The sequence below is a fragment of the Myripristis murdjan genome, chromosome 5, assembly GCF_902150065.1.
Source record: "Myripristis murdjan chromosome 5, fMyrMur1.1, whole genome shotgun sequence".
NCBI lineage: Eukaryota > Metazoa > Chordata > Actinopteri > Holocentriformes > Holocentridae > Myripristis > Myripristis murdjan.
Genome location: NC_043984.1, coordinates 9,099,987 through 9,122,760, shown reverse-complemented (window position 1 = coordinate 9,122,760; position 22,774 = coordinate 9,099,987). Strand labels below are relative to the sequence as shown.

At 40.0% G+C, this 22,774-nt stretch overlaps 1 protein-coding gene across 29 annotated transcripts in view; it reads right to left on the bottom strand.

Annotated features, from left to right (window-relative positions):
• The window catches only part of ptprt (protein tyrosine phosphatase receptor type T), a 490,886-nt gene that overhangs the window by 106,370 nt on the left and 361,742 nt on the right, over nucleotides 1-22,774 (bottom strand). For 24 of the 29 annotated variants that reach the window (XM_030051856.1, XM_030051857.1, XM_030051859.1 and 21 more), the window contains one exon: nucleotides 22,580-22,612. The exons of 2 other annotated variants lie outside the window; for them this stretch is intronic. In XM_030051856.1, the coding sequence (XP_029907716.1) occupies nucleotides 22,580-22,612 (33 nt within the window). Of the gene's footprint in view, nucleotides 1-11,711; nucleotides 11,742-22,579; nucleotides 22,613-22,774 lie in introns of all 29 variants that reach the window. 3 more of the 29 variants (XM_030051843.1, XM_030051871.1, XM_030051845.1) reach the window with 2 other exon arrangements.

Below are 22,774 nucleotides of genomic sequence, written 5' to 3'. Positions count from 1 at the left end.
AAACATACATGTAAACACACATGCACGCACCAATTACACAACACAAATCCAAAGTTATTGTTAGAAAGGTGAGATATGGCTAGCCAATCCAGCAGAAAAAATAATTTCTTTTTGACAGGCGGTGACTTAAACAGAGTAGACAAACAAGTTCTATAAGGACAGGCGCTGTTTATGCATTGTTCAGTAACCAGGGGTCACAGGAGTCTCTGTGATTAATTACATACATTTATTGAATATGCAGTATTCAATAAATCGGTAACTCAGCCATTTGGCCAGAGAGTTTTATAATGATGCAGGGCATTTATGGCTATTTATGTTAAGACCTAAATGTATATTTTCTTATGAGAGATTATTATTATTATTATTATTATTATTATTATTATTATTATCATTTTTTTTTGTCTATCATCTTGTTACTGTTCTTCTATAGCTGCCGTTTTTGTCACCTCATACATTGGATAGGGCCTATTTTTTGCATGCATATGGAAAAGTAAAGAGCTGATGCATGTGTTATTTTTGAAAAAAAGTCCTAAACACTGGGTCCTAAATGGGTGTTTAAAAACAACAAAAACAACAAAAAACAAACAAACAAACAAAACACAACAAACTAATAATAATAAAAGCTAATACTTGGACAGTCAACCAACTTCTTGCAAATGAAAAGTGGGAAATTGTCCTTGACCTTTTCAAACAGTTTCTCTTGGTTCAGTTGTTCAGCAATTACGTAATCATTACTTGTGAGCGAGAGTCTTAAACAGAAGGGCAATCAGTCCAACAATAGAATAAGTTCAATTTCTGAGATCATCAAAAGCAACCAACAGTGAGGAGTGTTCCTGTGACCCTTGAGTGGTTTGTTGCTTTGTGGTGCTATGAAGAATTTGATATTAAGGGCCAAAAAGAAAAACAGACGATTGCAATTACAGCAAGTACAAGAGAAGTGACATGATTCAGTGAGGCTAGGGTAACATTCGCCCTTTTTACTCCTGGCTACAATGCCGGGCTTCAGTTAGCCTCGTTTTTCACTTGTACACAGTAATGCAAATAAGCCCCAGGTTAAGAATTCACACTTTAAAATCAAAGCCCAGAGTTAACCTCTCCAGAAAGTTTACAGACCGGTTTACTTAAAAAACGAACATTCCGCTGCTTTTCTTCAACCCTGGTGTCACATTGCTGACCTTAACTCAGAATTTGGGAGGATTTCCCCCAAAAGTCAGGTTTAACCCTGACCAGACTGAAGTCTAGTAATCCCTGGGCTAAGGGTAGGAATATCCCACATTTGAAGTTTTAAGTGCGAAATGACTGTGAGTCCATGGGGCTCACAGAGGTGTAACTGCAGGATCAACAGGGGTCTTAGCCCAGGGCTGAGCGTAGTGTGAACAGGGGGCTATACTTCATTAAGAAGTGGGAGTCCTACTGTGGCTGCATTTGCTCTTTCTGCAGTTTGTGACTGCTGATGAGATGTCCCTTGAGTGTATTTGTATCCTTATCTCTTTTTTTCTTACCCTCACTTTTCACATGTCACAACTCCCATCTGTCGGGCATTTTGCAAAAGCTATTTTGAGTTCTAACCAGTAAATATTCAGTTTTAAGTCCACTGAGATGCCAGATGGCAGAAGTGATAGCGAGCCATTAGAACTGACACTGACTGGTACATTTACCTGAGCTTGTTGATCTTTTAAATGGAAAATCTGCCACAAAACAGAATTTCAGCATCCTGCCCAACTATCATCAAATGTCCCAAATGTTTCAAAAACGTTGAGACAGAACGCACTGGAAATGATGAATGACTGACTGCATCATTTTATGCTTTTGATGGGAATGTGCCTCTACAGTGCAATGTTGATTTGTAGCAACTTTGGTATGGATATCTGCAATCCAACAATCTACCTGTTATACCTACAATATACTAAAACAATACAAGCAACTCAGTCACTTATTCTTGAGAGTGAAGAGGCTTATAAACACTGAGATTAAAGGTCAAAGCCTTGGCTTTCTGGCTTTTTGCTTAGGGAGAAAGCTGGTCATATTCACAAATGCCGTCTGAAACCTTGTTGATTACAAGGATAACACATGACCCTTGTTTTCTCAAGGATTTTCCTCATATATGACTTGGATTTTATCTCAAATTGCAATATGTATGACTCAAACAAAGCTTGATCTACTGGTAAATCAGTGGACTGAATAGCTAGCTCTTTGTAATTAGTTAATTAGTTTGTAAGCTTGTTTTCAACCCAGCATAACACACTCTTTACTGGCTTAATCGTGTACCTGTTGCATTACTGTCACACCCACCATCAAAGTAATCAAACTCAACTTTGTTATCATTATTTTAAAGAAACATCAGGAGTTTTTATGTTTATAGTAATGAGAAGATATAAACTGAATTTCTCCATGATCAGTCAATCAGTAGAGCGCTGGTTCCCATGATCCAAGCTAACACTTGCACATACATACATACATGGATAACTAACAGTGTTGAATGACAGCAAGTCGTACATACAGTTTCAGTAGTTTATTAGAAGTGATATAACCATGTATGATTGATGCAACAAAAAGGGAACGTATTTCACAGTGTATTACTTATGCTATGCTATGATCAGATTTCCACACTTTACTGTTTCCTTATCATTTCATTTCATGAATAATAGCTTTATCTGGCAAGTGCAAAATGGACAGTAGGTTTACTACTTGTATTCAAAGATTCAGCTGTCTACTTCAATTTGAAAGACTGCAGGAAAGCACACTTGAGAACGATGGTTGGAAAACCACTGATGCAATCAATGCTAAAACCTGTTGAAGTGATGTTATTGAGTTTTTTTTTTTTTTTTTAAATCAGCCTAGTTGACACTTGCCAGTTAGCTGTGGTTGCTCATCAAAACAATGTAACATTATGAAACTGGAATACCACAGCAGCAAAAATATGTGCCTGTCCAAAACAATGTAGCTGCAGACCACTACACAGACGCGATCAGAGCTCATGTCTGATCAGAACAGAACAACCTGTCTTCAAAGTTACCCATCCTTATAAGGAGTCAATTTAGGCTCATTTTGACTGCATGAACTTGCCCCAGGGACAAGGGGCTTTTTAATTTTATTGTCTGCGTTTCAACTGCGTTTCCAAATGTAGTTCCAGGACATATTTTTTACCCCAGAAAAAGTTCCAAGGACTTTCAGAATTGCTGAGGGTGGGGCTGGGACTTGCCGTGCAACATTTCGGATTGGTATAACACACAGCGTGACTGCTTCAGCTTCCTTCAACAAACAAGGACGTACTCTAGTACTGATTAGGACCAGTTTAAGATGAGGGGAGGACATTTCTCTTTGTTTGATAACATTAAAATCAAGGTGAGGCTTTTCTGCCGGCTTCCCGACTCATTTTAAAAAAGACAAGAGAAAAAGAGAGATAGATAGCACAATGAAGCTGAGAGCACAGGTGAACAAGAGAGAGATGAACAGCACAGAGGTGCTCTGCATGACAGAAAAAAAAACAGTGAAAGAGAGAAATAAAATTATTATTATTATAATTGTTTTCTGACTGTTTCACAGAGGTTATGGTCTAAACCACAAATTGGTAACTATTAAACATTAAACAGATGATTGACTGAGGAGACAGACGCTCTTAGTTTCCTCTGTTTCTCTCTCACATACACACCCAGAGGATTCTGCTGTTCTCCAGTGTTATTCTGTCAACAACAGGGTTAAAATAGGTCAAATAGCCTGATGCTTCACAACTGTAAAAAGCAGATTAATTTGGCTAATTTTCACGGGTCTTCAGACTGTGTGAGAAACGGAGACAGCAACAAAAGAACCTTTGACTTCCGTGAAAAGTTAACCTGGTAATACTTTACCCGGTAATTTGGGTGGAAGACCGCCTCTTGTCTCTTGTTTTGTGGTGTGAAAACTCTTTCACTGTTTGATAAAGATACAGTAAACAAAAAAGCATCCTCCAGAATCCACCGACCTACTCTTCAAGTTACTTAAGGTGCTGAGGTCATCACGAATGCTGTGCAGTGGGCTGTGTGTGTATAGGCTGCGTGTGTACATATATCAGTGTCTGTGGTGGTGTCTTGTGTGTGAGCAGCCACTCGCAGTCCTTGTAGGCTGTTGAAGCTCTGAATATGTTGTACACTGTGGGTGCATGTGTGTATCTGCAGGAATTGTGCTTTTGGCTGTGTATGCACATTGGCTAGTGTGGGTCTGTGCGTGAGTGTGTGAGGGGGTGTCTTTCAGAGTAACTTATCACAAAGCTGCCTAATATGCCTGTTGTTTGCATTTGTGTTTTAATCATGGCTCTCTCTTGCAGAGTCACACAAAAGACAAGCTAGAAGAGTACAGATAAAGGTAACATAACATTGTACTAATCATAGCTAGTTCTTTACAAAGAGTTTCTATTACCAAGTGTAAAATGTATGATTTCCTGAACTGTGTAAAGGTGGCGTCATTATTGTTTTATATCAGTAAATGATAAGGAGGAGTAAAACAAACTTTTTTTTTTTTTTTTACATAAAAGTTGTGGATCATTGCTTTAAATGATATAAAAGACATAATAAAGTGCTCACTAAAAAATCTAACTCACTTAATATTATTTCTAACTAAATAAAGATTGTTGCATTAAAATGTCATGAGTGAAATTTCCCCAAGGTGGATGCAAAGCATTTTGTGAAGCAAGAAAGAAAATAATGGTGTTGATGGTGAGAAAAAGAGAAAAAACAGGGTTGACAATGCTTTAATGATTATTTATATGTATGTGTGTGTGTGTGTGTTCATGCAAATATTCATACAGCATGCTACTATGCATATTAGTGTGCAAACTGAGTATGTGTATATTCCTATGTGCATTTGTGTAGAAGGAGTGTGTAGACCCTGTGTGTTTGCTGTAGTTTGTGTGTGTACGTGTGTATGTGTGGATGTGTGTACGTGTGTATGTGGGATACTTGCCCTCTGAAGGTCAGGACACAATAACCAAGAGTTCAGATGTGGAGGCAACCTCTTCTTTCATTTCTATTAGCATTCCACTGACTCACAATATGTATGTGTATATATGAGTGTGTGTGTGTGTGTGTGTGTGGGACTGGATGATGAGCTGTACATGCCCTTGAGTGCTTGTGCATTTTAGCAAGGAAAGATAGAGACAGAAGACCAGTGAGTTTACAAAACCACAGAGAGAGAGAGAGAAAGAGAAAGAGAAAATGTTGGACAACAAATGAACAAATGCAAAAATTAACAAGGAAGGCAGAGAATAGTAAGGAAACAAATTTAAAAGTGAGAGCTGGAGGAAAATGAGTGTGGCAGAGAGAGAGAGAGAGAGAGAGAGAGAGAGAGAGAGCGTGTGGCAGAGAGAGAGAGAGAGAGAGAGAGAGAGAGAGAGAGAGAGAGAGAGAGAGCAACACAGAAAAGAAGGATGGGCCTGGTAAAGTTTCTGACATAATCATTTTCCTTCCATCAACCCCAGATTCAACCTTCCTCCACTCCACACCAATTTACAGGCGATAGAGCCTCAAAACCTCCTCTATAATTGGGGCTAAGAGTGGCCTATTCTTGGCTATCTGACTGCACTTTGACAGAAAGTGGGCAGGAGAAGAGGTGGAGGAGGAGCAGGGGTGGGCAAAGAAAGGAAAGCTAAATGGAAAACTGAAGAGACGGAGAGATGAGGTGGAGGTACGGATAGGCAAAGGCTGCGGAACGAGCGGGAGAGGAGGCAAGCAGAGCATTTGGAGAGGGGAGGGATTTGTCAATATAAATCATGATGAAATATTTTTGTTAAAAGACCATCCAAGTGATTTTAAATGTTTGGCCCATTTACCACAGTTTATCCCCATTTTACATGATACTGCATTACATTGTACAGAAAAAAAAAAAAAAAAAAAAAAAAAAAAAAAACATTTTGCAAAACATCCAGGGGTACTAACTGTTTCAAAACATATCGTCAAAATCACTTGTGGCTGAGAAAGTCGTCAACATTTATAAACCACGGAACTGATAATTTGCTGTGTAAAGCAAACGTTTCCTCCCTATATTCCAGCAGAGGGATCATTTCACTCCACCCAGTCAGACACTACTCACAAAAAGTTAGGGATATTCGGCTTTCGGGTGAAAGACGTAATAATAAGGGAGAAAAAAGAAACCTTACAGATACAATAGGGCTTCGCACTGCTCCAGTGCTCGGGCCCTAAAAAACTGTATGAATGATAAATGACTCAATTCTGGGAACCATTAAAAAAAAAAAATCTGAGACTGACAAAAACTAAAACAAAAATCCCTGCCAAAATGAACACTGGTGAGGGCTACAGGAGTGAAGACGACGGAGTGACTGAGGCGAGTATGGAAACACAAAGTGGGAGAGAGACAACAGGGGCTACAAGCAGAAGGAGGGAGAGAAAAAGCAACCAAGTTGAGAGGAAAGGAATTCTTTTTCTCCCACGTCCTCCCTCTCTGCACCTCCAAGCTCCACCTCTCGCACATTCATCCTGTTAATGGACTCGTTTAAATGACAAATTCCTTGCATATTGTAAGTGGCAATGAGCTCGACATAATCCCTCTTTAATGAATGTCACGGCGGCACTTCATTAAGCGCTAAGGTTACCCTGCTGGGCACAGACTGCGGCGAGAATCATGGACTACCTTGTGCCCCTGGCGACGTTAATTGCAGACCGTTTGATGTGCCGATAATGAGCGATGTGCGGCGGATCCCTTGTTTTTTTGGGGGCTGAGCCGAGCGGTGCTCCTGATGGGTTTGATCAGAGGCGGCACTGCCGAGAGACGCGAGACGAGGCGAGACAGTGGTGCTTTTGGTGAACGCTCGGTTGAAAAAAACGACTTTATAATTGTTGTTAGTTTGATATATTAGGTGTCGTGAGCACTTGAAGGGTTCATTTCCCAAACGCTACATATCCATTTGGGGACATTCATTACTGAAGTTCATCACTCACTCTCTAAGATGTAGAGGATGTACTTTGCAAGTGCTCTGAGTATGACAGCCATGGAATAAGTTACTTATGCTGTCTAAAAAGTCTGCCATTCATTAGCAAATGGTCTTCTCCAGTGTCTCTAAAATAAATTGTACAATTTGGAGATATTCTGACATTCTTTTACTAGGACATAAGCTACATTTTCTACTTACAGGACCACGCCAGTAATTAGGCAACTACAAAATGTATTTTCTTCACATTTTTGCTAATCTTTCCCAAAGCAAGCGGTCATATTTTATAGCTCCAATATCATTTTTCCTACTTTTATCCAGTCATTGATTTCCATTCATTAGACTGCGACATGAAAAGCAACTTTCAGAGACTTCAAACTTTCTTCACACCAATTATTCTATCACTGGTGTGAAGAAAGAAATAACGTCCTCCACATTAGCTTTCCTAAAAGTCGCAGCACTGTTGTGTTTTGGTGACTTGGGAGTGAAATGGTCCCTCTGCTGGGTAATAGTCCCTGGGGACGCATTTGCTTTACACAGCTATTCATAAAGCAGTTCTGTGGTTTATGAATGTTGACAACTTTCTCAGCCACAGAGACAGAACATAATAAGGTGGGTGTTTCAATCAGAAAATCATATTTGAAAATGGAAGGATTTTGAATATATGTTTTGAAATCTTTAGTACCTCCGCATGATTTGCAAAACGGTTTGTTGCAATGTCAGATGTGGGCATATTGTAATAAATAGGCCAAATACTGGTCACCAAGGACTCAAGCTACCTATTATCCTTTAACAAATACAATAAATCACTTAAATCACTTTTTAAATCACTTTTTTTTCCCAAGTGGTAAGCATTTGAAAATGATTATCATTCAGGATTTCTACAAAAGACCCAAGGATGTAATATGCAAAGTGTCATTTTTTGAAGTAAGCACTTAAACTACCTACTGGCTTTAGAAAAGTACCATAACTTATTTTGATTCCGTACTGTCTATGGTTTTTTTAAGCGCTAGTGCCATAAATAAAAATGTAAAACATCTCATTTTCAAAATTCACATTATGCAGACCCAAATGAGGATAGAAATGTACACTTTTGTCAGCATCAACAGTGCGATGGATGGACGCTTTAAAAAGGTTAAAACACTGTCTTTGTCTCAGAAAGTGCAGGGGGGCAGCTGCATTTATTTTAGCAGCAGTTGAGCCGATAGGGCAACCTTAAGGCGTCCAGTCAAACAAGGGAAATGACATTTGTTTCACTTGTCGTGGGAGTGACGACGCTCTCATATTACAGCTATGATGGCTTCAGCACCTGGGTTGGCAGCCAGATAGCTGAAATATCCCCGAGCCATCCCCAGCCGGCGCTGCAGTCAGACAGCCAGTCAGTCACCTCACGATGACAGCGGTAGCTCCGGAGGAAGCTGGAGGCGAACCCCAAACAAACTTTCATCTCTGTATCACAGGATTTAGACTCAGACGCAGGGAGGGAGCGAACCAAGGAGAGATTGAGGGGGGGATACGCAGAGAGGTGAAGAGAGAGAGATGGAGGTGGGGGAGGGTGGGGAGGTAGAGAGAGGTCAAGACAGAAAGAGAGAGAGAGAGGGAGAGGGAGAACCAAAACATGCACTGCAGGAATGGGGAGGTTTGCACGACTTTAAATCCTCTCATCTAAAAGTAAACATCCTTGGGCTATAGCTGTGTGTCTGTGCGTGGGTGTGTGTGTGTGTGTGTGTGTGTGAGTGTGTATACATATGTGTCACTTTATTCATGCCTACGTGCTACCGCTTCTTTATTTGTGTGTTTGTGTGTGTACGACTGCTGTGGGCTTATGTTTTTGACTGTGTTGCGCGTGTTTGAATACGGTTTGTTTCCTTGTGAGTAAAGTGTGTATATACTTTGTTGTGAACATGTGCGTATGCGCATATGATGCAGACTATATAACTGATGTGTGCATGTGGCTGTATTGTACATGGTAAGAGAGCCACAATGGCAGTTAGAGTATGTATTCACTACTCTCGTCGAAAGAAATTAAACTCTGCAGCCAGCTGTGGAAAAACAGCAGAACCACAGCGACAGTGCCTGCCTATCTAATTGCATTGGTTTTTCGGCGTAAACTCATTTCTGGCGGGGTCAAAGGGCCTCGGGGAGGGAGTTTCAAGAAGAAGAATTGGCGCGTGATGACTGTTCCGCTTGGTTAGGACTCAGCGCCGCAGACTTAGAGGAAAATTCTCGATGCTTTGAAGACAGTCGGGGAAGCGGGAATTTGCTCAAATTTTCTACGGGGATTTTGAAGGTAAGCTTGAGGCAGCGGCGCTTCGTGTGTGTATGGCTACACACGTCTAAGTATGTGCTGGTCCTAGTGCACGTGCAAATGTGTGTGTGCCTGTACGTGCTTGTGCATGTATCAATGGACATGCAGAAATAATAGCTCCTCATTAGAACTGGCTAATAAGCAGGAAATGGCCACTCGATAACACTGAATTGCATTGACCTTTTAGGGTGAAGACACTTAAAGAGATGGGCCTTGCAAACAATGCAAATTAAGTCCACCACAGATTTCCCCTTCGCTACCAGGTAACATAGTGGAGTTAAATTACTTTCCCTGTCCTGAGAGTAAGACTGGGCCAAAATACGTTTCCGACAAAGTGCTGTGTGTGCCTCAAGGACCCATTGTATGTACATATGACTGAGGACGGACATGCATTGTGAGGTGAGTTGTTCAAAGCCTCAGCCCCAAAATTTGGCCAGAGAATTCGAACAAGAACAAAAAGCTCTCCCTTCGCTCAAAAAGTACAGTTGCGGTGTCCTGAGCATGGCATTCAACCCCCCACTGCTCCAGGGAAGCAGCTCAGTAGCTAACAAACAAGGAAACCCGGTTGTAGTAGGGGGACAGTTCACCCATTTTGAAAAAAACTGATACTATTACACTCCCCCTGTTGCTATGTCAGACATTAGTGGTGTTATCTTCCTCTCATGGTTACTGAGAGCTGGATACTGGCTGGATGCTCCAAATGCTAACTGTTAGCCTCATGCCATTGAGATGGACTTCCCCCCAGCTAACACACTTAAAAATAACTAAGTTAATCCACTCAAGAAAGTTTCAACATCACTTGACAAGTGTCACTTTCCCAAACTAAAATGCACATCCAACAAGTACACATGGACCATAGTTTTGCTGGAATTACTATTTTTAACCTTATTTTTCCTGTTATAAACAGCCGGAAAAATCCAGTAGAGGACAAAAATATCAACTTTCTCCGGAGACCTAAAAAAGTAATGTTGCAGCTAGCTTCTTCTTTTCTTCCACTCCCCTCTATCAGACAAATTTCACATACCTTTCAGGCACCTGCCAGCCACCGTTGTAACCAGCACAGGGCGCTGTGGATTAAGGTGGTTATATTTTATAAAATGGGGGTGTGGGGTGGGGGGGGTGGGGGTGGGGGCACCTAAATGGCAGGAGGCTAACACTTAGCATTTGGAGCATCCAACCAGTATCCAGCACTCAGTAACAATGAGTCATCATTCCTGTTCTTCTTAACAGCTCAGGATGGGGGGGTGGGGAGGTGAAATAGTGAAAAAAAATCTTCAAATGGCTGAACTATCCTTTTAGACTCACTCACTCAATTTGATTAAACTTAGAAATCTATCCCTTTCAGTAGCTCTGAGGTGTGTGAATGTAACAATTTTCATATTGAAGCCGGGAGGTGCTGAAAAAGAGCACACTGGTCAAGTTTCCCTGCATAAATGAACGTAAATAAAGTGTCTGGCAGTGGGGATAAAAGCTGCTAATTTCAAGGTATAGTACATTCTCACTAAGATAGTTGCAGGGATCCAGTCTGTGGCCTTTCCAGTATGAGAGTCTTTATTGCTACAAGGCCATCGAGCTGCTCCCTGTACAGTTGCCAAGCTTTTATAGCAATGAAACAGTGTCAGTTAACCCAGCATGGAGGATCTACATACAGCATGAACAGTGTGTTGGAGGATGCTTACATCTCGTTACTGTCAACTTACGAGAAAATTAAAGCATATAAACTGCTTTGCCTTTGTGTTAGAAAATGTATTTGACATTTTACAACACAATGTTCAATGTTTTAGTTTTCTACACGGCTCCCAGTTCCATTTACAACAGCCAAAACTGGATTTGGCAGGTTTCCGTGGGCTCCTGAAAATATGTTCATAGTTTGATAGATTGATTGGCTGCTATATTTGTTAATTAAATCCTGATGTCAGCTGTGCTACAACATCCCACAATAGGGCAGTTTGTGTTATGCTGCCCTCTTTTTGCATTTATTTTGCAGGTCACTTTTAGTTGGCAGCTTATGTTTGAATTTCTATTTCTTTGTAATTATAATTTTGTAAATTCCTAAATTACTACCACACACCAGCCAAATACTGATAAATTTTGCCTGTGGTTGATAAGTTTGTCTGCTCTACCAACCATCACTTGGGTCTAATTCAAATGTGGTTGGCCAGTGAAAGGCTGCGTTTGGCACATTTGCTATGAGGACCTACTCTAGTTCAAGTCCAGCTGGCTGGTGAAAGTTGCATTTTGGGATTTACCAGCAACTGTAGCCAGTGAAAACGTTTCTTTCCTGCCGTGATAGAGCAACTTTTATGAGAGGTTCGGAGCTATAGGACCCTGTAGGACCCTTCATTTGACATGGAGTTAGACATATCACCAGTGCAAGTCAATCAGGATGAAACACACAGGGGAAAAAAAGATTTTCAAAAATCAAAAAGGTATCAAATATAGGGTGGAAGAAGGGATCTTTCCTGATGTGAAATCTCTACTTACAGGTAATAAGAGTAGGAATAAGCATGTCTTCTGAAGCATGGTGAGGTGAGGCCAGGGGGACAACAGAGCAAAACCCAAAAGAAGGACAAACACATTGGATTAGTTCATTGTTTGACTATGACTCAAAGACACTTTTAACTGAGAGGCTACATGGTTATGTTTGCATTTCCATTCGACTGCTTATGTGCTTGTGTCATGTCTCATATTTTTGTGTCTCTCTGTCCTCAAGAACACTGCCCCATCAGTCTGCCCTGTTTGTCTCTCTGGATTTGTTTAGATAACATTTACAGTGGCTGCCTGTGTGTCTTCCTTGCTATCAGTGTGATCATCCGTCCATCTACATGGCTGTCCTTTTGTGTATTTGCCTCTCTCTCTCTGATCCCCCCAAGCCTATACCCAATCTGTCTATCCATCTGTTTTTGATCCATATACTTTTCTGAAGAGGTTTCTCACTTGTCTCTCTTTAAGATTAGTGGCCTCACTGGAGGCCTATCAGGCAGTCTACTGAAGATTTTACCGTCGTTTGTGACAGTAAATCAGAGACAATACTCTGTACAGTAAATCAGCTAAAGTGTTCACTTGTCTGTCATTTAAAGTGCAGGTGAAAAGGAGCTCCATGTCTTATGTGCTGCTTGCTCTTTAAAGAATTGCACAGTGTTTTTGTTTTGTTTTGTTTTGATTTGTTTTTTAAGGATCAGTGTGTTTTGTTAACTTATCTGTTCAGTGATGAGAAGACTGAGAATCATCCATGTAATCCTGGCAGATCATTCACTGTGGTGCTCCATGCTAACAAGTTAGCATACTGCATCACGGTTGTGTCCCAAAAGCATACTACATACCAATACTAAACAGTACAAATTGTATACTAATCTTCAAAGTACGACTGTTTCAGCAGTACACCATTTCTTACTAACAGGAAATGATGCAACACGGCCGCTAACAGCATCTGGACATCTACTGCGGCCTTCTAACTTCAAATTTGAAAACGGAGAGAGACATTATCGTGGATGAGAGTTGATACTCTCATTACTCTCAAATTTTCAAGCTATGAGTAGCTACCTCTTTAGCAGTACACACTGCACTGTAAAATACTGAGTCACTTGAGTATGACATGCTAGAGTATACTGCATTCTCATAATTTACAGTTTGTACACACTACACAGGCCTACTCAAAACTTGGTTAGATTGAGTATGGAGTATGATTTGGGATATGGCTTAGAGTGGCTTAAAATATACCAAAACAGTTGCTAGTTAGTTAGTTCCTTGTCTTGTTCCTAATCTGTCATTATTTTTACCTTTTTATAGAGAAAATGATTAATTGAATAATAATAATAGTAATAATAAATGACGGAATAATCGACAATTAAAATAATTGCAAATACCATGCAGTGTTTTTTTTTTGTTGTTGTTTTTTTTGTCTCCCTAAACCCTGCAACAAGGAAAGTAATCCCTGCCAGTTCAAAACAGTTTGCTATTTTTGTCTCATTTTTGTCTCACTTGTGTACATTTTTATCAAACTACTACACAAAACTGCCTGACTTGGCTGCATATCATCTAAGACTACCTACGTGTCAGCTTTAGGACAGCTTTAAGCTCTCATGGTTCTGCTCCACACCATGTTGGGTGTGTGAGCATGGAGCAGAGACGCTAACAATCTACCACGAACATATGGAAGATTTTAATATCTGTGTTCTCATCACTTGACAGGTAAGTTACCGAAAGGGCCAGTCTCCGCAAGGCTTGATATTTTCCCTTGATTGCCAAGTGTCTTGTGAAAGTAAATGAGAGATTAACATAATAATAACAAAATAAAAGCGGTGCACATCTGATGCCTCCATCACCAACAGCCAACTGGAGAAAGAAAATTATGAGAAGAGAGAGGAGTGGAGGACAGAGCATGGAAATCTGGTTGAGGGGGAAGGAGGAGGCAGGGATGGATTCATGACATACTGCTGCCATTTTGTTCAGCAAAGTGTGAGTGTGTGTGTGTATTTTTGTAATTACAGGTTGTGTGTATAGGTATGATACAGACCACTGATTAACACATAATAATGTGTCTCTTCTGATGATGGGTCTTACTGGATTTGGTTTAAAAAAAAAAAAAAAGAAAGAAAGAAAAGAAAAAAGACAGCTCATCCACTCAAAGCATAGCACACAACTATTGCCCCATAGCATGAAAGCAAATGTTAATTTCCATTTTTTTTAAATCACAAAATAAAATACTTGTGAAATGTATTTTTTGTGTTTATTTTCACAGAGATTTTGAATTTTGCTGTAATGTTTTTCTTAAGGTGTACAAAAAAGCATATAAATTCCAAAAAGTATTTTTTAAAATATAAAAAAATATCAACTAAAATAAAGATTCCATAAATAAATGAATAAAGAAATACCGAAATAAACACACAAATGAAAATGAAATGTGAGCAGAACTGAAACAGTAATGAGAAATTTCTCATAAAGACATTTAAGAGTGCTGAAAAGTTTTTGCCCTTCTGTCCTTTACTTGATAGTGTGGCCGCAAATCTATACCACTGCGCTGCACTTGCCAAATATCTCATTCATCTGTGTGTGTGTGTGTGTGTGTGTGTGTGTGTGTATGTGTGTCATATCAGGCTCCCTGTGGTATCTCTGTAATGGTTTGTTGGCAACTTTTCCCCCTGGCAGACACCCTTCATCTGGTGAGAGGCCAGAGATGGGGATCTCATATCTGAGCGCGGATACACACACACACACTCACACACATACATCCATGCACACAGCCTCAGACTACGTTTCAGTGCAAGCGCAAAAGCAAGCAGCATTGAAAAGGATAAATAATTAAGTCCCTTTTTACAGAGGAGACCTCCCATCCATCCATCCATCCATCCATCCATCCATCTTTCTAAACTTTGATAGACTTTATCAACAAAAAACAGAGTAGTGAATTTTCTCTACTGACTTGTTTGAGCTAATGATGAATTTGGATAACAGAAGGCATGAGAAAGAGAGAGCAAAAGAAAAACAAAGAGAATAGAAGGAGAGGAATGAGAAAAAAGTAAGGAAAGAGGCAGGGAAGAGAAAGAAAAAAGAAAAGAGAAATAAGAGAAAGGCTGACAGAGGCACATTCAAAATAAATGCTGGTAGTGGCCAGCTCTCCTTTGCTTTCTCTGTCTCTCTCGCACACACACAAACACAGATACTTCTAATTCTCTCTACTTCTTCAATAGGCTTTGTGCACACACAAGCACACAGACACACAACTACAGACACACACCTACCTCTGTCCGATTCTTAAAAACCCACTCTATAGTCACAAGCACACACACCCACATTCGCTCACACTCACGCACACACACTCTGTCATCCCCATAGTCCTTTTTAAGGGCTCTGCTGACATTGTCCTTATGATATTAATAAAGTGCAGAGCGTTGAGAGCTTGGCAGTAAAAGCCACAGCCGTTAAAACTGGTCATAAATATTAATATGGCATAGAAAAAACACTCTGCCAGGTTGTGTATGGCTCTCTCTCTGTGTGTGTGTGTGTGTGTGTGTGTATACAAGTGAGACAGACAGGCACAGAGGGTGACAGTGTGGTGTGGTTGTCTTTGCATGTGAGTGACAAGACAGCATGAGTGTGTACGCACGTGTGTGTTTGAAGTAGAGAAGAGAAAAGAGAAATTGACTGAATGATTGATTGACTAATTGATTGACTGATTGGACGATTGTGGCACTTGAGTGTTTCAGGGTGTCTGGTTCTGTCACCTTGCCAAAACATTGGCAAAAGGCATTTGGGGACAAAATGACTGCCAGTGCTGATGGCTTTGCTTAATATCATTGGCATAAACTTCTTTATTTTTCTAACATGTTGTGAAACAGGTTTGAAGTATGCCTGAAGAACTGAAAAAAAAAATTATAGGCTGCTTCCACTGTTTCTAGTTGTAACTAATAGAACTGCAGAGCGGACAGGGTTACATCAGGGGGTTTTTGGACGTAAAAGCCCCTTTCATTTTTCCAAATGCAGTGATGTCTGTTTGAGCATGTCCAACACTTGAATGGACATGAAACTCTCATCAGACCAAACAAACAGTAACTACACTGAGATAATTCAGGCTCACTGAACAAAATGTTCAGTGAACATTTTGTTCAGCGATAAAGACTGTGGACATAAAAATGTTGGGAGATTAATCAGCTTTGAGTCCCACAGTGCAATGTCTCAAGAACCAGCCAATTGCCGAGCTTTGAAGTTGGTGAAGCAAAGTGTTGTAGATTTGAGTCAATTTTTATAGAGATTCTTTTCAGCAATTATTGTGCAGTGTTTGTTCCTGATTGCAACCGACCAGGAATACTATATATTACTGAATATAATTAGCAACTTTACCTGGTGTCTTTACCATGGTAACAATCAGTGAGGCTCATGGGTATTGTGGTGTGTAGAGCCATGTGACATACCACATCAACAGAAAAAAAAACATGATTTTTAAGAAACAAAGTTGGAACATTTAAAAGCAGTGGTCACAAAATAGCCCTGTGGTATTGTAGTTGTAGTTGGAAAAAACACTTCGCTCACGGAAAGAAAGTGGATGAGCACTGAAAGCTCTGACCATTCCTTCACAGTTTCGCAGCAGTTAACACTGACTGTATTATAACAAACACTTTCATATGGAGACAGTGCACTCATTTTGAATAGGAAGATCCATAACACTAAAGATGGCAACTTAGCGGGGGTCCACTAAACTTTCAGGTTTATGCAATCACAGAACTATGTTCAATAATACATTTGCAATAGCCTAATTTAATAATATAATATTTGCACACATAACTGTCAGCTCCCACTTGTGGCTAACTTGCATGACATGACTCTACTGCCGCTAATCTATGCAATCAAACTATTTTGTGACGCAGTGGACAGCACATGCATAAAAGCATCGGCATGTGAGAAAAAGTCTTTCCTGTGACAAAGCTGTCATTTGAAAAAAAATTTAATGGTGCGCCTCAATAAACTGACTTTTCTTAAAATGGGCTTTGATTATAATGAGCATGGTCATAATGTGATGTGATGATGATTTAAACATACATGCTTAACAATCCTTAGAAAATGTAGTTTGTCATGGCTTATGCCACACACAACATATTCATAAAACTGACATGCATCTATTACCATATTATCATAATGACTGCAGTTTATCTTGGCCCTGTATGAATGCTGTGTGCTTCACACACGCATACAGATGCACACACATTTCAGTATTGATATGATGGCTGTAGTTTATCTTGGCTCTCTATGAATGGTTTCTGCTTCACACACACACCATTTTCACACTATGATGGCTGTAGTTTATCATGGCCTTATATGAATACCATTTGCTGCCAACTACACACACATTTCAACATTGATATGATGGTGATAGTTTGTCATGGGTCTTTATGAGTAGTATATAGTGCCAAAATTCTCTCTCTCTCTCTCTCTCTCTCTCTCTCTCTCTCTCTCTCTCTCTCTCTCTCTCTCACACACACACACACACACACACACACACACACACACACACACACACACACACACACTCAACACTGATATGATGGCTACAGTTTATCATAGGTCTATATAAATAGTGTGCCTGTTGCCTTGTTAGAATCTTTTCTTTCTCCCTAAAGGCTAGGCAAGATGAAAAATGAAACAGACCCACACACATACGCATGTATGCCCACAATCTGTCATCGATACACTGACACATACCCGCACATTTATGTGTATGTATACACACACACACACACACACACATATATATATATATATATATATATATATAAAAACACAATCAGACACATACACAAGAATAAAGTCATACATGCAACTACATACTAACAATCTAGCTCATTAGCATTTTGTTACAGGAGGATGGAAATCAACATGTCATATAGAAACACTAACACACATAGATAAACACAGCAAGATGAATCTGATGGAATATTCATAATAAATCTTTAAATATGTAAAAACAAATCAGTATTTGGTGGTGAGAGATACCTGACTCACTGGCTTGGTAAAGTGCGATGTGTACATGTGGAAGTCCAACTTTTTACTGCATGTTTGCTGAACTAATTTTGCCTGGAGCCTCCATCCCCAACTGTTTGTTACAAACATTTGACCAATAAAACATCTTGGCCCAAAGAATGTAGATCATGTAGATAGTTTTACCCGGGGTTATTTTTACAGAGCATTTCATAGTAGTTAAAAGGAATGGAATTTTTACACGGGAACGCACAGTCCATGAAATTTAATGTGATGGCAAATTCGGACAAAATTAAAATAGCGGAGATGCTCTGGTAATTATGACATTACCCCACCTCTCCCTGTACAAGTAATCCTGCCCAAATAGGACTTTTATTCCAGCTCTGTTGTCATATACTCAAGATTTGTTGGAGGACAATCTATTCTTCACTAGATCTCCATGGTGGTGCTGGACATGTTTGCGGGAGATTTGTGACCCAACTGCAAAGACTCTGTAGTTGGAAAATTAAAAGGAAAAAACTAGAAAAGTAGTTTTGTGCTACAGTATGATTTGTTTCTATATACAAGACAGTGAAATGTATGGTTTGGTTCGTGTGTGTCAAACATATATGCTTGTATGTGAATCTGGATACACGCCCTACACTGTCTATATCCTCTGAAACTATAATGTTCCTGTGTCTCCATACTTGTTTACTTGTGTGTTCACACGAGTGTGCATGCATCTGTGGGTGTGTGTGTATGCTTGTATGTGTGTGGCTACATGTGTAAATGGCCAGGCATCAGCCTATATAACGGTGCTCTAAGTGGACTATCAAGCATTTATCTCAGCAAGCAGCAGAGTCCATTATTCAACAATGTGTCACATCTGTGGAATGGGGGTCAAGCTCCACTCTGTGTGTATGTGTATGGGTCTGTGTGTGTGTGTATGTTAACACCAGCAAATTATCAGTGAGTAAGTGCAAGGTTAGTGCCTGCCAGCATGGGAGCACTCAGGACTCGCTAATGTATGTGTGTGTGTGTGTGTGTGTGTGTGTGTGTGTGTGTGTGTGTGCGTGTGTGTGTGCGTGTGCGAGTGTGTCATGCCACATTCCAGCTTCAGACCACTTGGCCTTGTAAGAGCCTGCCATCTGCAATGGATCCAGCCTGAATCCATTCCCCGTACTGACATCAATTACTAATGGCCTCCATTCTCCTGTCATAGACAAAGCCCCTGAGGGTGCAGTATATTGCCTGGAATGAGGATGTGTCCTTTTGCTGTCTCAATTCAGAGGCTCAACATTTATTTCTTGGGGTTTCAGACTGGCTCAAGCAGAGGGGTGGGTATTTAGAGATCCAGACAAAAGTTTGGGACTAGAGATTCACCTCTTTACCGCACAGTGGTTCATATTCCTTCAAGCATTTTTCTCCCTGCGGAGGAACATTGGTCACACCTAATCACCTAATTATCCAGCAGATGAGCTCTCCATTTGCATGTACCAAGAACACTCAACCTCCACCTTTTGCGTACTACCACATCCACACTGCAATCTCCTAAACATTTTGTGAGATGAACTTATCATCATCTGACAAATCCTCTCCAAGGTTACACTGATGTCAGCTCCAAGTCATTTCACTACTGCCTCTTCATTTTCCTACCAAGTCACACCACCTCCTTACTGTCTTTCCAAGTCACATCACTAGCACCTCTCCATTATCCTCTGGTAAAAAGCGATATTGTCCGTTGGGTGTTTCAGCACAACACTGACTGACTTGACCAAAATAATGTGATAGCACTTCAGTGCACTACCCAGCATGCTGTTCTCTTTCTTATTCGAGTTTTCAACTAGTAGTCAGCTCTCTAGTAAGTGAGCGATTGAACAACCAATGGCAAGGTAAATCAATGGGGGCATTAATCCCTTCACTTCTACCACTTATACATCTCTCTGTATAGCTTTTATTTCTGCCCCTAATGCTTTAATAGACTTACGAAGTTGGCTGGGTTATTTTGGGTGGTGAGGGCTCCGGAAGTATAAACCCATTCATTTTCCGCAAATATTAAGTGATGGCCTAATTTGCCATTTCAAACACTTGGATGGTACAAATAAGGACTGTGTTGAAATAATTCAGGTTCACTGAAAAGTCAAAGGTACAAGACTGTGTACATTTTCAAAACTTTCCCCCAATGGGATTCCTTGGGACTTTTTTTTTTTTTTCCCTCACTCAGGACATACTGAGGATACAAAATCAGTTGAGTTTGCTTCTCTTGCAATTTGTCCTGGGTTTTTTTCATAAAATGACTGGACTATAAAATTGGTTGCTTGTAAGGCTGGTGATCAAGGAATTCAAGCTCACTTTTTCACTGTGCTCAATGTGAGATGCTCTATAACACCATGGTGGGTGGCGGCGTGGCTCAGGAGGTAGGTAGAGCGGTCATCCGGTAACCGGAGGGTTCCCGCTTCGATCCCCAGCTCTTCCAGAGTGTGTCGAAGTGTCCTTGAGCAAGATACTGAACCCCTCACTGCTCCTGATGGACAGCTAGGTGCCTTGCATGGCAGCCTCTGCCATCAGTGTGTGAATGTGTGTGTGAATGGGTGAATGTGAGGCAAAAAATCGACGTGATGTGTTATATCTGAAGAAGTTGTAAGAATTCCAGACACATAACTGATAATCAGTGTTTCTGATAAAAGGTTCAAAAGGTCATCTTATTCTGTGACAACATATTAATGCTGTGTGATGTTTTATTACATGTTATGTATTTTGGACTTATTAGTTATAAAGAATTGACCTAGAATTTTAACGACTTTTCTATATGGGGTGCAAAATCTTCAAGCTCAATATCTCAAATCTGCTCAGAACACAGACAGAACCATCTCATATTTGGTTGTTTCATTGCTTTGAAATTATTTAACATGGATAACAGTAGAGTCTTATCACTTTCATTAACATGCTATTACCTCATCTGAATTTTACTGACAGATAAGTTTGACAAAGTGAAAGCGAAAGATGTCTTAAGCTCAGAATGTCAACAGTTGCACATTTCACTTAATGTCCAAAGTTTATATTCTTTATAAAAAAATAAAAAAAGTGGATTGATTTGGAAATGCACAAGAAAAAAAATCTTCCAATTCCATCTTGAAGAAGTGAATCTTCCAGTATATGCTGTGTATTGTATGTAACTTACGTACATAGGCTCAAAAACTGGATTTGACTTTCATGAGAGATAAATGTCTCCAAAGTAAGATACCATGAAAGGAACAGTGGTTATCGTCTCTGAGCTGGGTACAGCATCGATGGGGATATTTGAGATGTGCGGCTACATATTATTGCATATCTCTGTCTTAATCTCTTTCCTCCAATTTGATAGTCTAATGCAAACAGATGGTTTCTAACATACAGAGTTATGTTAATAGTTTAGTCTTCCTCTAATATGGGGGTGGTTTATGACTTATGACTGACTCTTTTCTGGAAATACCATGGCGATTGTTTGCTTTGTAATGAGACGTCAGTCAGTTATACCAAATACCTCACATTAAAGAGTACAAAGGAATCTACGCAATGCTTTGTTGCATTGTCTGTGTATTTCCTGGCCTATTTTGGAAGGGGGGGGGTTTACAGGTACATGTATTCCTGCAAATAGTACAATTACTGAAAATGCATAAAAGGCAATCAACTGGCAAAGTCAGTCTTAGAGTATAAGGACAGACATTCTCACCATGAAAAAGCAATGAGACCCATAACATTTCTGTTAAAATCTTTGATTCAGTCAAACTTAATTACAACTCCTCAGGGGTGATGGATTTGTAGTTTTTGGTTTTCAATGTGCATGTGCCATTAAAAAACAAACAAAAAACAAACAAACAAAGAGGAATACAGATGACGTGCAATAATGAGCACAGATGGCTTGCAAAAATAAATGATTAAATAAATTGCAGAGGGTTTGCCAAAAGCATCTTACTTACAAATCACCTGTGTTTCACCGTCAAGCAGTGATGACCACAACGATGACAAGGACATGCAGCTCTGTAGCCATTGTAAAAGTCTCACTTACAGTTGTGTGCTTCGCTGTTGTTGCACTTATATTCATTCCCCAAGATTTTTACTTCTTAAAAGAAAGAAAAATCCAACTTTGAACTATTCTGTGGCACAGATCTTGCAGTATAAATAAAGGTGTGTGTATGTGTGCGTATCTGTGTGTGTGTGTGTGTGTGTGTGTGTGTGTGTGTGTGTGTGTGTGTGTGTGTGTGTGTGTGAATGTGGTAGTTTCTCAGTGCAGAAACAGCCAGGAGCAGATTACATCTGTGCCACAGAGATTTAAAAGTTTGGTATTCCATGTAATTTCCACACTCTTAAAAAAGGATGTCTTATTCCCAAACATCTATGAGTATAGCTTTGGACGACACGCTGCGTTACTTTTTTGCAACAAGACTTGTGGCTTAAGCAATTAGCACACACATGTGGATGCTATTAGCACATGATAAAACCACGCTGCGTTTAAAGCTAACACAAGAGGTGTTCTGTGCCAAACTAAAACTGAAGAGTTGTGTTCCAAAATGAGCTTTCTGCTGCCTAGTCTTACAAAAGGACAGGCAGCACAAAAAGGAAAGAAATAATAGTATGTTCAAAACAATATAAAGTTAATTTTCAATGACTGGATTATCTATATTTGATACTAAAGGATGAGCTTCAGCCATAAATTCCTTCATTAATAAATAATATAAACAATGCTTTGGAAATGAACTCTTCAATCACAAAAGCACTGAAATTAACATATCTGTTTTAAGAGTGCAGACTCGGTCGTAAGATGCATTTGGAAAACCACTGGAGGCTAGAAATGGTGAGGTGTGAGTCACTGTGAGAAAACGGAGTGGATGCGTTGATGTCTAGAAGTAAACATACAATACCCCACGCTCAGAGTTCTCCATGTGTGTATCTCTCTATCGGAGCAAGGGCAAGGCAGGTACGGGACGGGACAGGAAGGGGTGGAGCCAAAGACAGGAAACAGGAAGATAGAAAGAGACATAAAAGGGCATGAGACTCGAGTCAGAGAGGCCGTGGTGAGAAACCAAACCTGACACATCTATCGCTTTCATCTTTTT